The sequence below is a fragment of the Martes martes genome, assembly GCF_963455335.1.
Source record: "Martes martes genome assembly, chromosome: 2".
Taxonomy (NCBI): Eukaryota; Metazoa; Chordata; class Mammalia; order Carnivora; family Mustelidae; genus Martes; species Martes martes.
The window spans coordinates 77,636,301-77,654,308 of record NC_137889.1 but is presented as its reverse complement, the minus strand read 5'-3'; the positions used below and the strand labels follow the sequence as shown (position 1 = coordinate 77,654,308).

The 18,008-nt window shown below is 33.2% G+C and overlaps 1 protein-coding gene across 1 annotated transcript in view; it reads right to left on the bottom strand.

Moving 5' to 3' along the window:
- The window catches only part of FSTL5 (follistatin like 5), a gene marked incomplete at both ends in the record, with an annotated part of 636,306 nt that overhangs the window by 327,066 nt on the left and 291,232 nt on the right, over positions 1-18,008 (bottom strand). The window contains one exon of the mRNA XM_080796324.1: positions 10,561-10,681. Coding sequence (XP_080652450.1) covers positions 10,561-10,681 — 121 coding nt within the window. The remainder of the gene's footprint in view (positions 1-10,560; positions 10,682-18,008) is intronic.

Here is an 18,008-nt window from a genome sequence, read left to right as displayed (position 1 = left end):
ATGAATGCCCAACTTTTGTATCAACATGGATAGGACTGGAAGAGATTATGCTGAGTGAAATAAGTCAAGCAGAGAGAGCTATTATTATATGGTTTTCACTTACCTGTGTAGCATGAGGAATAACACGGAGGTCATTGGGAGATGGAGAGAAGTGAGTTGGGGGAAATTGGTGGGGGAGACAAACTGTGAGAGACTGTGGACTCTGAGAAAGAAACTGAGGGTTTTGGAGGGGAGGGGAGTAGGGGTTTGGGTGAGACTTGTGGTGGCCATTATGGAGTTTAGGTATCGCATGAAGCACTAGGTGAGTGCATAAACAATGAACTCTGGAACAATGAAAATAAATAAAACAAAATAAATTTTTAAATAAATAAATAAATAATTCATTGATAAGACAACATTTGGGAGGCACTGGTTTAAGGTGGATGGCATTAAATGTATTTTATTGAATTCTGTTTTTATTTTCTTATTACTTTTTAAAGATTTTATTTATTTAGAGAGAGAGAGAACATGAGCAGAGAGAGGGGCAGTGGGAGAGAGAGAGAGAGCATCCCAAGCCAACTCCATGCTACGAGTGGAACCTGAGGCAGGACTTGATCCCACGACCCTGAAATCATGACCTGAGCTGAAATCAAGAGTTGGTCGCTCAACAAACTGAGCCACCCAGGCACCCCTTGAATTCTGTTTTTAAAATAAACATCTTATTTTGAGAATAATTTTTTTTTGCTTAGATGACTACATTTATTCTATAAGTGTGTATTTTTCTGGTTTCCTGAAAAATAGATATGAAATTCACACTATGTTATTTACTTACTACTGGAATATGTGCTTAATCACATATTTAAAATAACTAAATTTTCAAATCAGTATGTTGTACACTTGAACTTAATATAACATTTTGTGTTAATTATACCTCCATGATAAAAAATAAATAAATAGAATCTCTAGTTTTCCTACATAGATGACAGTGTTGTCCCTGAGTAAATATAATTTTACTTATAAAAAAAAAAACCTGGAGAAGAATTTTAGATTTTTTTTTTAACACTCTAAAATTATACTGTTCAAGATGGTAGTCAATGACTACTGACTATTCAGAATATGGTTAGTTCAAAATGAGAAATGAGATATGCTGCAAATGTTAGATTTTGAAAGTTCATAGGAAAAAAATGGAAAGTATTTCCTTAATTTTCATATTGACCATATATATGTTGTGGATAGTAATATTTTTGGATATGTTCAGATGTATAAAATGTTAATAAAATCAATTTCACTCATTTTTTAACATGACTGCTAGAAAATTAAAAGTTATTAGGATGATTAACATTTTTTGTTTGTATTATATGTTAAATGGAGAGTGTTGATTTTTAAAGAGAGAAATAATAGCTTGGGAATAGTAATAAATGGATTGTTATGATTATAATTTTATAATTATGGTGACTTCATACAATGTAGGTCATTAAAAATATGTTAAGCTACATTTGTTAATACTGAGATATGTTCCCATACTTAATTATGGTATGATTAAAATAAATCTTGAGGATATAATATTAATGTAGTCCCATTTTCATAAAATATGTACGTGTGTATATCAAAGTGATTATAAATGAATGATAGAATTAAAATTAATTCATATTTTTCTTTTATGCCTTTCTGTTTTCTTTAACTACTACAACAACAAAAATAGTCATTGTTAATGATAAGGAATGGACATGGAATTAGGGTAGTTAATGAAAGCAAAGTCTGTTGGCCAACCTTTTAAAATGTGATTTGGTTTAAAATTTATTAAAACTCAAAAATCTATTTATGTCATTTTGATTCATTTCTTTTTTTTTTTAACAAGATAGTCTCTAATATTAGAGACTTGACTTAAATCTTATGATTTCTATATGTTGTTGATAAGGTCTACTTAAAACTTCTTGTTTTATCTGGTTACACCCATGTAACCACTCTATTAAAGTGGTAGAACTCTTTTAAATAAGACGGTAGGCCTCTGGCAGGTATTAAAAAAGTGTGAATGTAGTAATAACTATATATTAAAATACACTTAGCAAAAAGATATTTTCTAAGTACTAGCTTCTAAACCCTTGAATTAAAAAAAATTAAAAGATTAATTGTCTAAACATATATGATTATCTTATATATTTAAAAAACACTTAATTATATATATAATAGCCTTCACTTTGTGGATAAATGCCTCTATAACGGATCACTGACAGAGCAGAATCTTATAAAGAAACTTTCAACTGGGGTGCTTGGGTCGCTCAGTTGGTTAAGCACCTGCCTTCAGTTTAGGTCATGATTCCAGTGTCCTGAGATTAAACCCCTGTTTGACAGGAAGCTTATTTCTCCCTCTGTCCCTACCCAGCTTGTGCCTTCTCTCTCTCTCAAATAAATAAAATCTTTAAAAAAAAAAAAAAAGAAAATTTCAACTGAAAAGTGTTAATGAAATGCATTTTCTCAGACTAACCTTGAGTAGGGAATTCAGAAAACAGCTAGTAATGAAAACATTATACATTACATTCAAATTGTTTTAAACTATTAAACAACAGTTAGTTAAAAACTAAATCCCATTCATGGAAACTCAGTTTGGAAATCTGAGACACTTTGTTTGTTTGTTTGTTTGTTTAAATAGGCTCCACACCTAACAAGGGGCTTGAACTCATGGCCCTGAGATTGAGTCACATGCTCTATTGCCTGAGCCGGCCAGATGCCCCTGAGATACTTGAAGTTGAAGCCAAGGCTTTGGTGCCAAGCTGTAGCAACTCTGTCATGCCCAAATGGATCAGATCTGCAGCACTAATATAGCTGGCCGTCTCCACAGGAAAGTCATTATGCACAAGACACCATGCAGACAGGGTTTCAGAACCACACAAGCACAACACAAGGCTCAATACAAGGAGTTTCTGAGAAATCAGTATAAAGAAAGAGGTTAACAAAGTCAAAGTACCAATGAATTACAGAACAACTTTGAAAGTCCGAAACAGCCTCAGGCTACCTCTGTTGCTGAATACCTTGCTGAAGTCAGGGGAAAGTAATTTTAAGTCAGACCTGCTAAATTATGATTGACAAGATACGATGGAGTGTAGAAAAGTAAGAATGAATAATCAATTTCCATTTTACTGTTTCTTATTTCAGTTTTATTTTGCATCAGAAAAGGCCTTACTCTCAATATCTATGTGACAAAAAGAGTCAATACTTTAAGAAATAAATACAAGTGTTTCACTTGAGATAAAAGAGAAGCTAAAATATCTAATTGTCTGCTTTTAGGAGTTCCAAATAGTTAGATCAGCAAGCAAAATTGCCAGTAAGAAATCATAATAGAGGCTATAGGTAAAAGAAGAAAAATGAAGTTCCACTAGCTACCATTGATTAAGGTAACCTTAGCAATTGGAAGGACAGGGTCATCTTAAAATGGAAAAAAAAAATATATGTGTGTATATATATATATATATATATATATATATATATACACACACATACATAAGATTTTCATTCTCTTTAAAATTATAGTTTAAATTGGTATTTCTTTACCTTTTATCTTTCTCTTCACAGTTGTTATGTAAAAATAATTTATTTTGTTTAGAACCAAAATTTGTCCTTTTGGAATACATGTCTATATGTTGTGTCTCATATCATGTTGGACAGTTCTTTCCCTGTAAGTTCTAAAGAACTTAGAACAATAGTCATATAAGGTGGAAATTATCTTTAAGTGAATGGTGCTGAGCTTTATTTACCAAAACTGTCAGGGTATATCTATAAAATCTGACATAGAAAACTATAATTATACTAACAAGTGAATTAATTTTTTTTTAAAGATTTTATTTATTTATTTGACAGACAGAGATCACAAGCAGGCAGAGAGGCAGGCAGAGAGAGAGGAGGAAGCAGGCTCCCTGCTGAGCAGAGAGCCCAATGCGGGGCTCGATCCCAGGACCCTGATATCATGACCCGAGCCCAAGACAGAGGCTTAACCCACTGAGCCACCCAGGTGCCCCAAGTGAATTAATATTTTAATCAAAGTATGCCATAGAAGAATTGCTTTCCCAACTCTTCCAGCAATTAACGTTGCTCTAAGTTTTCGTATTACAATAATATGTGTGTGAGGCTATTCTATAGTAGCTATATCAATGTCAATATAGTCTTTCCCAAACCAGTGTGGGATTTTTTTGTAAGTCTAAAAAGTAGAATGTTATGAGCATCCTAGAAGCCTTCTTCTCACCTTATGTTCCCACCCCAACCCCTGCCAATTCCTCCAAAGGCCCCATCATGTGAGCTATTGAAACCATAGATAAGTTTTACTTATTTTGGATTTTATCTAAATATATACTCGATGCATGCTTGCATGCTCTGCTTCTTTGCTCAGCACTTTTTTCTCTTTCTTTCTTTCACTTTTCTTCTTTTTACATATAATGTTTCAACTGCCAGCACTTTTTCTTCTACCTCTACATCTCTGCTGAAAATGTTGTGCCCAAAGTCACCAATGGCCACCTTACTGACAAACCCAGTGGCCATTTACTTATCTGTCATATACTCTCTTTTTCTGAACTCAGTCAAGGAAATTGCTGGTCAACAATTTTTAAAATTTTATGATGGTGAAGTCCTTTGGTTTACTTCCTACCTCTCTAAGTGTTGTTTTATGTTTGCTTGCTTTGTTTTTAAATTAATCAATTAATTTTGGGGCACCTAGATGGCTCAGTGGGTTAAAGCCTCTGCCTTCGGCTCGGATGGTGATCCCAGGGTCCTGGGATCGAGCCCTGCATCGGGCTCTCTGCTTGGCGGGGAGCCTGCTTCCCCCTTTCTCTCTGTCTGCCTCTCTCCCTACTTGTGATCTCTGTCTGTCAAATAAATAAATTTAAAAAAAATAATCAATTAATTTTAAGTTTTGGTTCACTGTTGCTCTTTTGCTCATCTCTTCTCTCTTTACATACTTACCTTGGTTACCCCATTCCCTGCCAGAGTATCAATTTTTTATTTTATTTTATTTATTTATTTGACAGAGAGAGAGATCACAAGGAGGCAGAGAGTCAGGCAGAGAGAGAGGGGGAAGCAGGCTCCCCACTGAGCAGAGAGACCGATGCAGGGCTCTATTCCAGGACCCCGAGATCATGACCTGAGCCGAAGGCAGAGGCTTAACCCACTGAGTATCAAATTTTAACTATATGCCCCATATCTCTATTTGTGGTCCTGAACTCCCACTTGAGCTCGAGACCACAATATTCTCCAACCAAAGTTTTCTATGTGAATATGCCAATATGTTGAAAATTTAACTCAGCATACGTCCCCAAACTTGCTTCTCTTCCTGTGTGCCCTACTTTAATAAATAGCATCATTGTTTAACTTTTTATGCAAGCTAGAGAACTAGGCATTATCCTTGACCCTAACTTCTCTATCCCATGCATATGTAATCATTCATCAAGTTGAGAGGATTCTACTTATAAGTTATTGTCCAAATATGACCACTTCTCTGTATACTACTTTTGTTCCTTTAGTCCTGGCCCTATCACCTTTAACCTATATTACTGTAAGAGTCTTAATTCTCACTAAACTCTACTAATTTTCTCAAAAAAGACTTTCATATACTAATGATCTAATATCTATAAATATTAACATAATATCCATATTTCACTTCTCTGATTATTAGATGGTTCCAATAAGTAATATTTTTTATTATAGCAATTATGATTTCCTAGAAAATGATTTTTTTCCTTATAATGTCATTACCAAAACTATATCCCATTAAGAGTGTTTCATATAAAGAGAGATGACATTTTGAGTATAATCATGAATAGTTAGGCAATTTAAAATAAGTGTTCCATTTTTTTTTTTTTTTAGTATTTTGAAGTTTCATAATACTAATTATTCTTTTTAAGAAAAAAGAGAAAACTATTATGCAATTAGTTTCAATATAAATGCTCACAGTCGATGCATTACACTTGCAAAAAACTAATTATTTTATGCCTAGTAGAAACACATCTTTTTTTGGATCCTTCTACACACAAAGATAATATTGAATTGATAGAGATTTATTTAACTGTGACATTAGAACTTGAACTACTAGAATACATATATATTTTGAAATACATGTATATGGTTTTGGGAACTACAACTCATAAGAGTTTAATCGAATTTCAAAAATCTATCAGAATTGCAAACTCCTCATTTCATACAATTTTAAGACTTGGAACCCGAGTCAAAACATTTATAATTTAACTTTCAATTTATAACTTAACTTACAATTTAAGAAAATAAAGTACATAGAAAACATTTTCAAAAAATGTTCTTTTCTGGATAGCCACTTGCACCAATTTTTGCTAGCTAGAAATAAAAACAATTCCTAAAATCAATAATCCTATCATGGCACTTTATCATCTTAATTGAGTTTGACTACAAAAATAAGTAAAAATAAACATTTATCTGAATATCACTTTTGAAATTGGATGCCTTAATTCAGTGTATGGTCATGTTTGATGGCAAATCATTTGGATTTACCTAGATTTAAAGTGAAAATATAGTGCTCCATGTAAATCAAACAATCAAACATTTTAATTTAATTTTGAATGGGAAGAAAATAAAGTGCCGGTTCTTTGTATCTTAATCCAAGTCCTTGTGATTAATAATGACACTCTTGACTCATTTTTAATTGTACAGGAGACCTTTGCACTGAAAAGTCTACACATTTTACTGAAAATATTGAAGACAACAAAATGCCTGGGTGAAAGGTGTTCACCATCTGACCAGAGGATTTAGTATTTCCTCTAAGTATTCAAAACTATGTCACTGACCTCATTTAAAATTTATTTGATCCCATTAAATAGATTTCCAAGTTTGTTAATCAAACAAGGCATAATTTAGCATATTTGATACTCACACTGAGGACTTATTTTAAGTACCTTTTTAATAGTGCCAAAAATTCTGGAGAAAAAAACTAAGAATGCCACCCAATGCCTGTTGAAAAATATTAAAATAATTCATCTTATCCAAAAAGAGAAAAAAGGGCTATTTTACAGAAAACCTTATACAGTTGATGATGTGGTATTTTTTACTATTAACCTTTTCTTGTTTGTACCTTACCTTTTACTTTACTTTCTTCCACTTTTATATGGCAGAAAGAATGATAAGCTAGACTCCAAAAATCTGTATCTACAAGCAAATAATTAATGGATCAAGAGAAGTTTTTTATTTTTTTTAACTTCTCTGGACTTAGTTTATTCCTTTGTATCTTCATTTAGGGACTTTTTAGTTTTCTGGGTTTTGTGTTTAGGAACTATCTGGGGGGAATCATTCTAGATACAAATATATATATATATATATATATATATATATATATATATATAAACCCATACTAAATCTGTCATTTTTATCATTATCTGTCTGAGAGTATATACTCCTAAGGGAAAGAAAAATAATTTTTACGTTGATTTAACTATCACAGCACCCTATACACAGGAGTACTTAATACATGGTTTTGAATAGGTTGGTTTTCTCACTATCGTTACACATTTTTACTCATGAAACTACCTTAATATTTTATAACACAATGACTTTTAGAAACACACCATTATAAAAAGCCTGTCACTAAACTTCACAAAACCAAAGTGGGTTTAGTTATAAAGTATTATAACAGATGGAAAGAAAGAAATAGATACGTATCTCCTATTGAAGATGTATAAATATGTCTTGTTAATGCAGACACAATCCATACAGATTAATTCTGCTATCTCTGAGGGATCACTGTATAGTTTGACGACCTGTTTAAATTAGTGAAACACTGAAAATGGAATACTTCCCAGAAAATCGCTTGGTGAGACCAGAAAGAATATTAAAATCTTCCATATAATTCCAGCATTACTTAGAAAAACATTATCTTCTCTAAATGATTATGTGAACATCATTTTATCATTGTTAAGGGATAGTTTTGCGATTATACAAAAAGAAAAAAGTTCATAATATGATTGCTGATTGCCAAGTGCTTTCATTACCTAATATCTCTTTATGACTTAGAATATTAAAAATGTAGACCTTTTGTGTTATACATAATTTTGACCTAATGGAAGAAACATTACAATATTCATTAAGTTCATTGCATTTACTATAAATAATTTCCATAAAATTGTTACATATTACTTTCTAATAGTGAACCCAAATCATATAGATTTTCTTCCCTTTCAACTTCAACAGTTCCTAGTATAATTTAGCCCCTTCATAGACAAAACTTAACTATTTCTCCATTGAATACTTTTATTGATGATACAGATTTCTGAGTTGCAGAATTTTCTTTATCAGAACAATAAGCTGATCCACCTTGCTTTCCTTAGCAACATCAAATCATATCTCAAAATGCAGTATCATTTTTTTCCCTAGGATAAGTGCAAGCAGCTGTATTCTGGACAAGATTCCTATTTACTGATATTGCCGGGGATCATTATTCAGTCTTTGCAGTGCTGTCATAAAAACAACATATTATTTAGACATTATTTTTATTGTTTCAGTTTCTAGCCCTACCATTTCATCATCAATAATAACATATTTTAAATAAAAATTCTACACAGATAGCCACTTATCTTATGATGCTTGATCAATTGCATACCACTAAAAATATTTTTTGTTTTTGCTACAAGTTTCAATCACTTTTACTTAGTCAAATCCACACATCTACACAGTTTAAGGGTGAGGGATTGGAGTTGGTAGATTAGACTGCTTGTTTCACAAAACAAGTTAGTAAAATAGTAATAATAATTGATGTATTTTCATAGAATTTCAGACCTGGAACAGATCTTGCAGTTGAATTGATTTCTGCAAATACCCTGGTTTGTCACACACTTGAGTTTTTACTTTTGCTATTCTTTTTGTCCAACTCCCCATCTCCTACTGACCAAAGCCCATATCCACTCATCCTGGAGACTAATTCAAAAGCTACCATCTTCAAAAAGTGTCCTTGATTTCCCAAACTGGAGAGTATTTTCTCAATTCACTTAATATTTTATGTAGTTCTTTTTATGATGTTTATCCCTTCTATCTTGTATCTAGTGTTTATATATATATATATATATATATATATATATATATACACACACACACACACACACATATGTGCATACATATAGTCTTTATATAATAAAATAGGATGGTATTAATATAATATAAATATAAAATAATATAAATATAATTTCTTTCCTGATAAACCATAATACCTTCTCCTTGCCACCATGAGCAAACTAATGACTATTATGGAGTGAAGTTCTGTGTAAAATACATATACTTTATAGTCTGATAGAGGTTTAATAATAAACTCAGCCACTTAGTTCTTAATTTCTCTGTAGTTCAATTTCTTCATACAAACACAGAATAATAATACTGCTTTCTTGTTGTTAACTTTGAAATATAGTTTCACCTTGTGATATAATTTTAGGAGATTAACAGTTTATGGAGTTGTCCTCCCTTGTGATCCTGCTTTTTAATCTAAAATGGAAATGAAATTTAATTAAATCTGAAGAGCATAATGATATCTTCCCTTAAAGCTTTGTAACCTGCAACTATTTCACATATATTGTTTTACTTGCACCATATAATTTAATGTTTAATATAAAATTATCATATGACAAGAAAATTACTATCCTTGTTTAAATGAATTTTCAGAAATTTAAGTAATTTCTCTAATATTAGACCTCTAAGAGATGGCAGAGGTATAATTCAAAAGAGATCTTTTCACACCAAGCACATATATTATTTCCTGCCTTTCTGGAAAGTGATATGTACATGTGTACACATATAACATATTAAAGATAGATAGATGATAGACAGATAGATGATAGATATGAAAAATACTGGTTTCAGTGCTAAATTAAATCCTTTGAACTTTGATTCTTTGGTGATTTTCAAACACCAAACAGTTAATTTATTTTTTACATACATCTCCTATATCTTTCCTTTCTCGTTTTTGTCTCCTAGTCTTTCCTCTTTGAATTATTTTTAAAGAAAAACCTAGTAGGTAACTTTTTAAAGCCAGATCACCTTCATAACTCCCTTTTATAAAGCACATATAGTCGATTTTAAGAAGTCTTTAAGCAATTGAAATATATGTAAATTATTCCAAAGTACCTTAACATTATACCAAACACCTTACCATAAATACAGTTTTTCCATTCCTATGCTTGTTACCATAATGTAAACTCTATCTAGGAATCTGCTTTAGTTTCCCAATAGTGTAAAAACAAAAAAGTCACTGTGAAAATAATTAAATTGGTTTTGACATACAGTGAAAGCCGTCAAGTACTGCTCCTACTCCAAACCTTAGAAACAACATTGTGGAATTAATGTTTTCAACGAAAATCAGTAAGAACGGATATCTAAGGTTATCAAGTATTCCCAGTTTTTCATTTTAGAATCATTAAACTCCTTAGCTTTTACATATATTTCAACGACACTTAAGTACTTAAATTATCTTACTTATATATCACTTCTCTTAAAAAAAAACAACTTGTACTCTGAGATCAAGTAAACACACAGTATCGTGTAAAGAAACAGGAAAAAGAATAAAAATTAGAGAATGAATATTATACTCACGGAATGTTCTATAAAGTTCTTCAAGAGCCAGGTGCTTGTCAGAGTTAAAATCATCGTATTTCAGTAGATCATACAAAGTACAATCAGAAAGATCCTTGCCAAGTTCTTCCTGTTTTATCACCTGACAGGAAAATGAAACCATACAATTATAACCTTCTTAACATTTCTATAGCACAATTCATTATACATAATAATCATTTAATAGATCATTTTAAGTCTGCAGTAGGGCAAATAACTGAACCTATGAAAAATCCAGATTTTCAGTTACTGGACAATTATTTTTAACCATTCCAAAGATAAAAAGTTAAAAAGTTCAGATAGGTACTTAGAATTTAGTCCAAACTTTCTAATACAAAAATTTCACAGTAGGACCCAGAAAAATCTGAACTTTACAAGGACATTTTGTATTTTACTCATTTTCTTTGCTCCATTTACACTGACTCAAGGAAATATCTCCACATGAAAATTGCCTCCTATGTTTCAGTGACCTCTGTCAAAATAAAACAGGACTCTTTCTCAACAAAAATAGTGAGATTGTTTGTTCCAATTTTCATCTTCAAATTATTTGTGAAAAATAAAGTTAGTTTTTTTTTTTTTTTCTTCTCTGCCTAAACTCCTCCTCAGCTGGAAGTTAAGCCGTTTGGGATTGTGCATAAACTCCCTGGGTCACAAAAGAGCTATTAAGCAAATAACTGTTTCCAGGAGCCAGAGAGAATTAATGCTCCAATTGATGATGAAAATCTACCCAAGTGTGAGTGAGAAAAATCATCAAACTGCCTTTCTACTCTGTGCTCTGTCCTATGGACTGAGGCTGTAGTTTTTTTATACTCAACTGCTCTAACTATTGCCTCTCAAATAAAAGAGCTCCTCAAGACTTTTCAAACATTCCTGTCCATCTGGGGGGCTGCAGAGCTGTGTCTATGGCTTTTCATAGTCTCCCACATACAGAGGCAGTATTTCACATTATAGTGTGTGTTTTTTAAAAGGCAGTGCCATGTAATCAGAAAATGCAGGCTCTTGAATTCAGCCAGGTCTGGGTTCTGCTCCTGCCAAGGCCACTTCTATAATTTCTGGCAAACCATTGAACATTTCCTCAATTAGAAATTGCAGATAACAACATTTATCTCTCATGGCTACCCTGAAGATTACACACACACACATACACACACACACATGCATGTATGTCCATAAACATGCGCACACACTCACAATAGTTAGATGCAAGACCACACATAATGTGCACTCCAAAGTAAATCATTTAAAGTAAAAAAAAAAAAAAATAATAATGTAACGTGCTTCTTATTCAAACAATTCACTGCCAATTTCCACACCAGCTTGCACAGGCACTGCCGTGCATTACGATGTATTACTGTTTTTGAGAAAGCAGTATGCTTCAGACTTTCTTTGTTAGTTCAAGGGCAGATTAGCGATACCAACTTCTAAAGATTCTCAGATGCTATTGAACTACTTTTTTAACAACCCTTTTGGGAACAGTCCCATGTTAAAAGTTCCGTTACACCTGAGCATGGATGAGCTGTAGAGGTAGCTCTGAGGATGGAGCTTAGCATAAGGGTCCTTAGAGCCTCCAGCCCCCTCCAGTCCCAGCCACCTGAGCATAGCCAAACAGAACTTCCAGAATATACTGAGTTATCTACTCTTGTGTAATGTATTCACATTTCATTGGTGAAGTTCGTATTTGCTGCCTTGGGGGTGGGAGCAGGCAAAACATTTATCTGCTTTAATTGATCCACATAAATAGATATAGTTGAGAGTAAATATTAAGCCCTACACTCTTGCACAGTCCAGCTGGAGGGATTAACAAAACTACCTCATGGCTGAAGCCATCTCTCCTATAAGCCTAGTGAGAAAACTAATACTGCTTTTCTATTTAGAAAGCAACAGAGCTCTCAGTCATTCTCCATCTGTTATTTGTTAGATCATGGAAAATGACTTTTTCCCGGGTGGTAGGGGGGCAGCGTATTTCATCTGACCTCACGAGGCTCTTCCTAAAGAACTACAATGCGAGCATTGCAGTGATTTTAAGGATGCAGTGACACCAGGTTTTGGTCACGTATTTTAAAGGTATATTTTAGTGGTTTTTATTCTCATACATGTTTGTTAAGAGAAGGAGATGTAAAAACCTGGAGAAAAATCTTCATCATTTTCTGTTTCATATTTTCTATTTTAATAGTTTACTCAGATTAAGTCATGTATTAGACAAAGAGAATGAACTTCTACCTTTTTTTCCTGAATGCCAGCATAAGACTAGATAGAACTTGATTTGATCCTGGTCTTCGTTTGATCATGATTATACAACTTAAACTGGATGTGTTTTAATGAGTGTGCCTTAGCAAAACAAATGGTCCTGGCTAGAAGTTTTTTAAAGCCAAAAACAAAAAGTAAAAAACCCCAACTCTGTTCGCCTATATTGGACCATGTACATGTACAGGAGAGAAGTGATTCTTATCATCAATATTTCAAGTACATATTTTCTTCATTTATTCCATTTTTTGGTCAAAAAACAGCCTACTTAAAACATATTTCCTAGTAACTTCTTCTGCCCTTTAGGTTTCCTAATGGATCTGTGTACAGTCTGAGGTATTCCAAAAAAGAGGGATACTTTCCTATGACCTTTCATTCAATGGATCAATTGCTTTAGATATCTGGAGTTTTGATAAGCTTATCAAAGTGTCTGTCTGCAAGAAAGTAAGCAGATTTCCTTTCCAAGTGTACAGTAATACATTAAGCATTCTTTGACACAGGGATCCAAACTTTTTTTTTTTTTTATTTTTATTTATTTATTTGAGAGAGAGAGATGACAAGTAGGCAGAGGCAGGCAGAGAGAGAGGGGGAAGCAGGCTCCCCGCTGAGCAGAGAGCCCGATGCGGGGCTCGATCCCAGGACCCTGAGATCATGACCTGGGCCGAAGGCAGAGTCTCAACCCACTAAGCCACCCAGGCGCCCCAGGGATCCAAACTTTTAAGGCTTTCATAACCGCCAGCATTTCCTTTATTTATGTCTGGCACTGATTCCAAAAGCTTCCCTGTCTAGGCTCCCAAAACACATGTGTTATTTTTGACCTGGTGATCATGACAGAGCCACACTTACTGAATATATTGTGAAAAAAAAATTATATATATATATATATATATATATATATATATCTGTAGGATATATCCTACATATATCCTACATATCCTACAATGAAGCTTTAATCAAGGAGATAACTCATAATTTCATTTGTTATCTACTGTAAAATATTGAGTGTTTTTCCCAAATTTACCAGTGTTTGGTGAACTCTCTAAGGCTAAAAGACAATTAAAGAGTCTCACATTCTTTAATGATCAAAAATCAAGTTTCATGAATCTTGGGTTCCACAGAGATTAGAGTCAGTATGACAAAATAGAAGTATTAGTAGAATGTATGTCATCCAGGGAGCTCAGATACACAGCATCCCAGAGGGGATACATATTTAATTTCAAAGTAATAGAACTGTCAAGGTTGCATGAGGAATTGTAATAACTCAGGGATGATTCAGTGTTTTCACATTATATTCTTTTTTGTTCAAAAACAACAACAACAACAAAAACAAAAATAAAAACAAAACACCCAATTCCTCCCAAAGTAAACTATTCTCCTTATTATTCTCTTTCATTTGTTTATTTAGATATCTATTCAACAAATCATTTTTGACTATCTACTGTGTGCCAGACTCCTAGATTCTGAAAACAAGACAGACAAAGATCCCTCCCATGTATAACTTATATGCTAGTAAAGGGGGAACAAATAAATATATAAGTAAAATATATTGTATACCAGACAATAACTTATTTGAGGACAAATAAAACTGGAAAGAAAAAAAGAAAATGCTAGTGGTGGGTGGAGAGGATTATCTCCCTGCTGTGGAGATGTGTGGATATTAATTTTCTGGGCATATATCATGACTTAGAAACCAAAGATTATTATACTGACTCATAATAGAGGTAAAGTACATGGGATCAGTTTTGATGGTCTCAAGTCAAGTCATGGTGATGAGGGGTGAGAGTATAGAATCTTCCAATTCTGTCTTTTTCTTTATTCTCCTTGGTGGAGACAGAAAAACAGCAACAGTAAACTCATGGAAAGACACACCAATCATTTGTTCAAGAGCACATCAGAGGCTGAGCTCTTCCTCATCCTTTGCAAGCTATTTTTCCTCAAACTAATCATGACCATGTCATAGTCACAGTGACCCAGTAAATCAGAGCTCAGTGTTCCTCTGTTTATACAAAGTACATCACATTTGTGAAGTTGAGGAGAAGAAGTTATATTCACTCTCTACTTGACAAATTGCATCAAAGCCTAAGGGGTCAGGAAATAAATATACTTTGTTAGAAATATGTATTCTTCATGCGTTATCCTTAAGCCTCTCCTACACACTTGATATGGATGGGTGGGTTGGCTTCTCTACTACTTGGTTCTCTGAACATCTCCTTATACACTACCTTTCTGCTTCCCCCCCCTTCCTTTTGTCTTTCCCTTTTTAACAACAAACATGTGCCAAGAACTGTGCTAGGGGTTGGAGATATGATAGTAAATAAGAATGACATAGCTTTTGTCCTCATGGAATTAATTTTCTGGAGAAGATAAGTGGGAACAGGAAATCAAATAATTAAATAAAAAAGATAATTACAGATTGTCAACAGTGTTCCAAAAGATAGACAAAGTGAAAGGACAGAGAGTAAATAATTAACATTACAGATTATAATTGTTTAATCATATATAACCGATGCTATCCTGAACTAGGTGTATTACAAGAAAAGGTTTACATAAAAATTAATTAACATCTTTTAAGTTCTCTTTTAGGTTTTGTAACATTTAAAAAATCAATAGGGTCAAAATTAATTCTTTTGAAGGACCTGCTGAAGAGATAACATTAATAGGAAGAAAAATATTTTTTTAAGGCATTCTACATGGCTCACAGGGATTTTCTGAATGTGAATTCCCCGTTTTTAAATGTGTATTAATATTCCAAGGGAAATATTCTATAAATGATATGCTTAAATGTTTTAAAAACAATTTTTTTTTAAATTTTCCAATTGTTTTGTGCATATTATGAATAGCATTAAAAAAAAAAAAGAATACTTGAAACTCTTTACTAATGTTTCCAGATAGGATTGAAAGTCCTGTTTCTTAATTGTAGTCTCAAGCTGCAACTAAACAATCACAAGACTTACCTTTCTCTGTTAGGTGGTAACTGTTGCTGTTATTACCCTTCTGAAATCTTTAGCGTTAGAAAGGAAATTGCCAGTAATAGGAAGATCTACCTACTGGCATTGCCAGTGCCATTCTAAGTCTAACACCTGGTTTCTGCTACCTTATTTCATCTACCAGAAGGTTTATGGGGCTTTAAAATGTTAAATAGGATTAATTACCATGGCATTCCCTGGAAGTCCTCACTTATTTCCCTTCTCTATCCAGACAAGAGCTTGTTTATTTGCATTTAGTTTGTTCCCACTAAAACAGCTTTTTATCTATTAGACAAAACAATTCTTACCAATCTTACAGTAAATAAATATGTTGACTAGATACCAGAACCTTTTAAAAAATCTTTAAAATTGTAATAGGCTTCATCAACTCAAAATAAAGATTAATTGTCCATTCCCTATATGACAGCTCTAATAATTTTTAAAGAAAATTGTATGTACAAAAGTTGCAAAAACATCATTGCCATGACCATTCTGATAGCTTAAAATTTTCTGGTCTTATTTATTCTTGCTTTTAATTTAATTTTGTAAATGTATTCACATACAGTAGTCATTGAGCAAATAGCTTTTTAAGTCAAATATGTATAACATAATAATCTAAATCCTGCGAACAAGTAGCTCTTTTTATTATTTTAATAAAGAGTTGGCATGTGTGCACATTAGGGAAATATTTCATTCTAATATGCATGCCTAATGTGAATCAGCTTATTAAGATGACAGAATCTAAATGAAGAAAGAGCTAAATCAATATACTCAATACAGCTGCTTATTTAAACTCAGAATCACAAGGGAATGATTTTGCTTACTTAAATTCTACGGGTGGTTATTTTATGAAATAGGGAGAGGCCGAAGGAGTAGATTTTCCAAGCTGTTAGCACTATTTCACTTTAAGAACCCTATGTTTACTGCTAGTAAGTTAAACAAGGAAGCCGTTAGACTGAGTTGGATCTAATGCTTTGGCCTCTATGTAAACAACCCAAAATCTAAGCCTGTAAATGCCTCAATTTTCAAAACTGACAACCGATCACAAATAGCCAAGTATGCTTTAAGCAGTAGCCAATCAATGATTTCCTTACTTTGCTTTCTCCTTTTCTCTAGAAAAGTTTTCCCTTAGTTCCCCTCAGCGGAATGCATCTTAGCCACTGCTAGTTTGGCACAGCACAATTCAAATAGATTTTTGCTCAAATAAATTCTTAAAATTTTAATATGCCTCAGCTTACCTTTCAGCACTGCTAACAAATTCAAGGGTGCCATTCTGCCAGGTGAAATCTGCTTATGCATCTCTTCATCTTACCCTAAAGACCCAACATTTGAGACCACAGTGCAAGACAGAGTTGTCCATTCCCCTCTAAGGGACAATCTGGAAAATTTCCTTTGTGTTTCATACCCTGGTTTAGCTCTGTGACCCTATGAAATCCAAGTTTCCCCATATTGCTATGAACATTTCCTTCTCTGACTCAATTTCCATTCCTTTCCAACTCAAACCCAACATAGTGACCTCTGGAAATCCTGCTCTCTGATCAGAAAACTCTTTTTTATCTTCCATTTCTTATAAAAACATGTTCTTCACCACATTAACTTTAAGAAATTCTGGTTACCCCTTAAGAAAACAATTGGTCTAATAATTTTAACAATCGGAGGCCAATTTTTCTCTCATATCAATTCTATCTCAGCAAGGAAGATGGTCAATAACTCAATGGCTCCCTCTTGGCAATTCTGGATTATTTCTGCTTCCTAAACCTGTCTCCATTAGATAGATAAAAAATGAGAGATGGATGGATGGATAGATGGAGAGAGAGAGAGAAAGGACCTACTTCTTTGAATCTCAGGCCATTCAGCTACATAATTCTCTTCCATTCTCTCCCCATAATTCACAAATAAATTTAGCTGCTGATTCACAATCTTTCTGCCTACCTTAACTCTTTTAATATCTCCAGTGGTTCCACTATACATTTGAATAAACCACCCAGAACAATTCTGAGCCACCCCCCAACTTTTTTTTTTTTTTTAAACAATAAGTGATCATTAACATTCACACTTCTAGTGACCTTTCCCTACATGCTAGACTGGCCAGGAGGAATATATTCATACCTTAGGTCACTTCATCCTGAAATCTTTATTTCAAGCATCACACATTCAGGTCTGTTTTAGGGAAAATATGTTTTGAAAGCCACAAATATGTTACTATGTAGCTGAGCACCT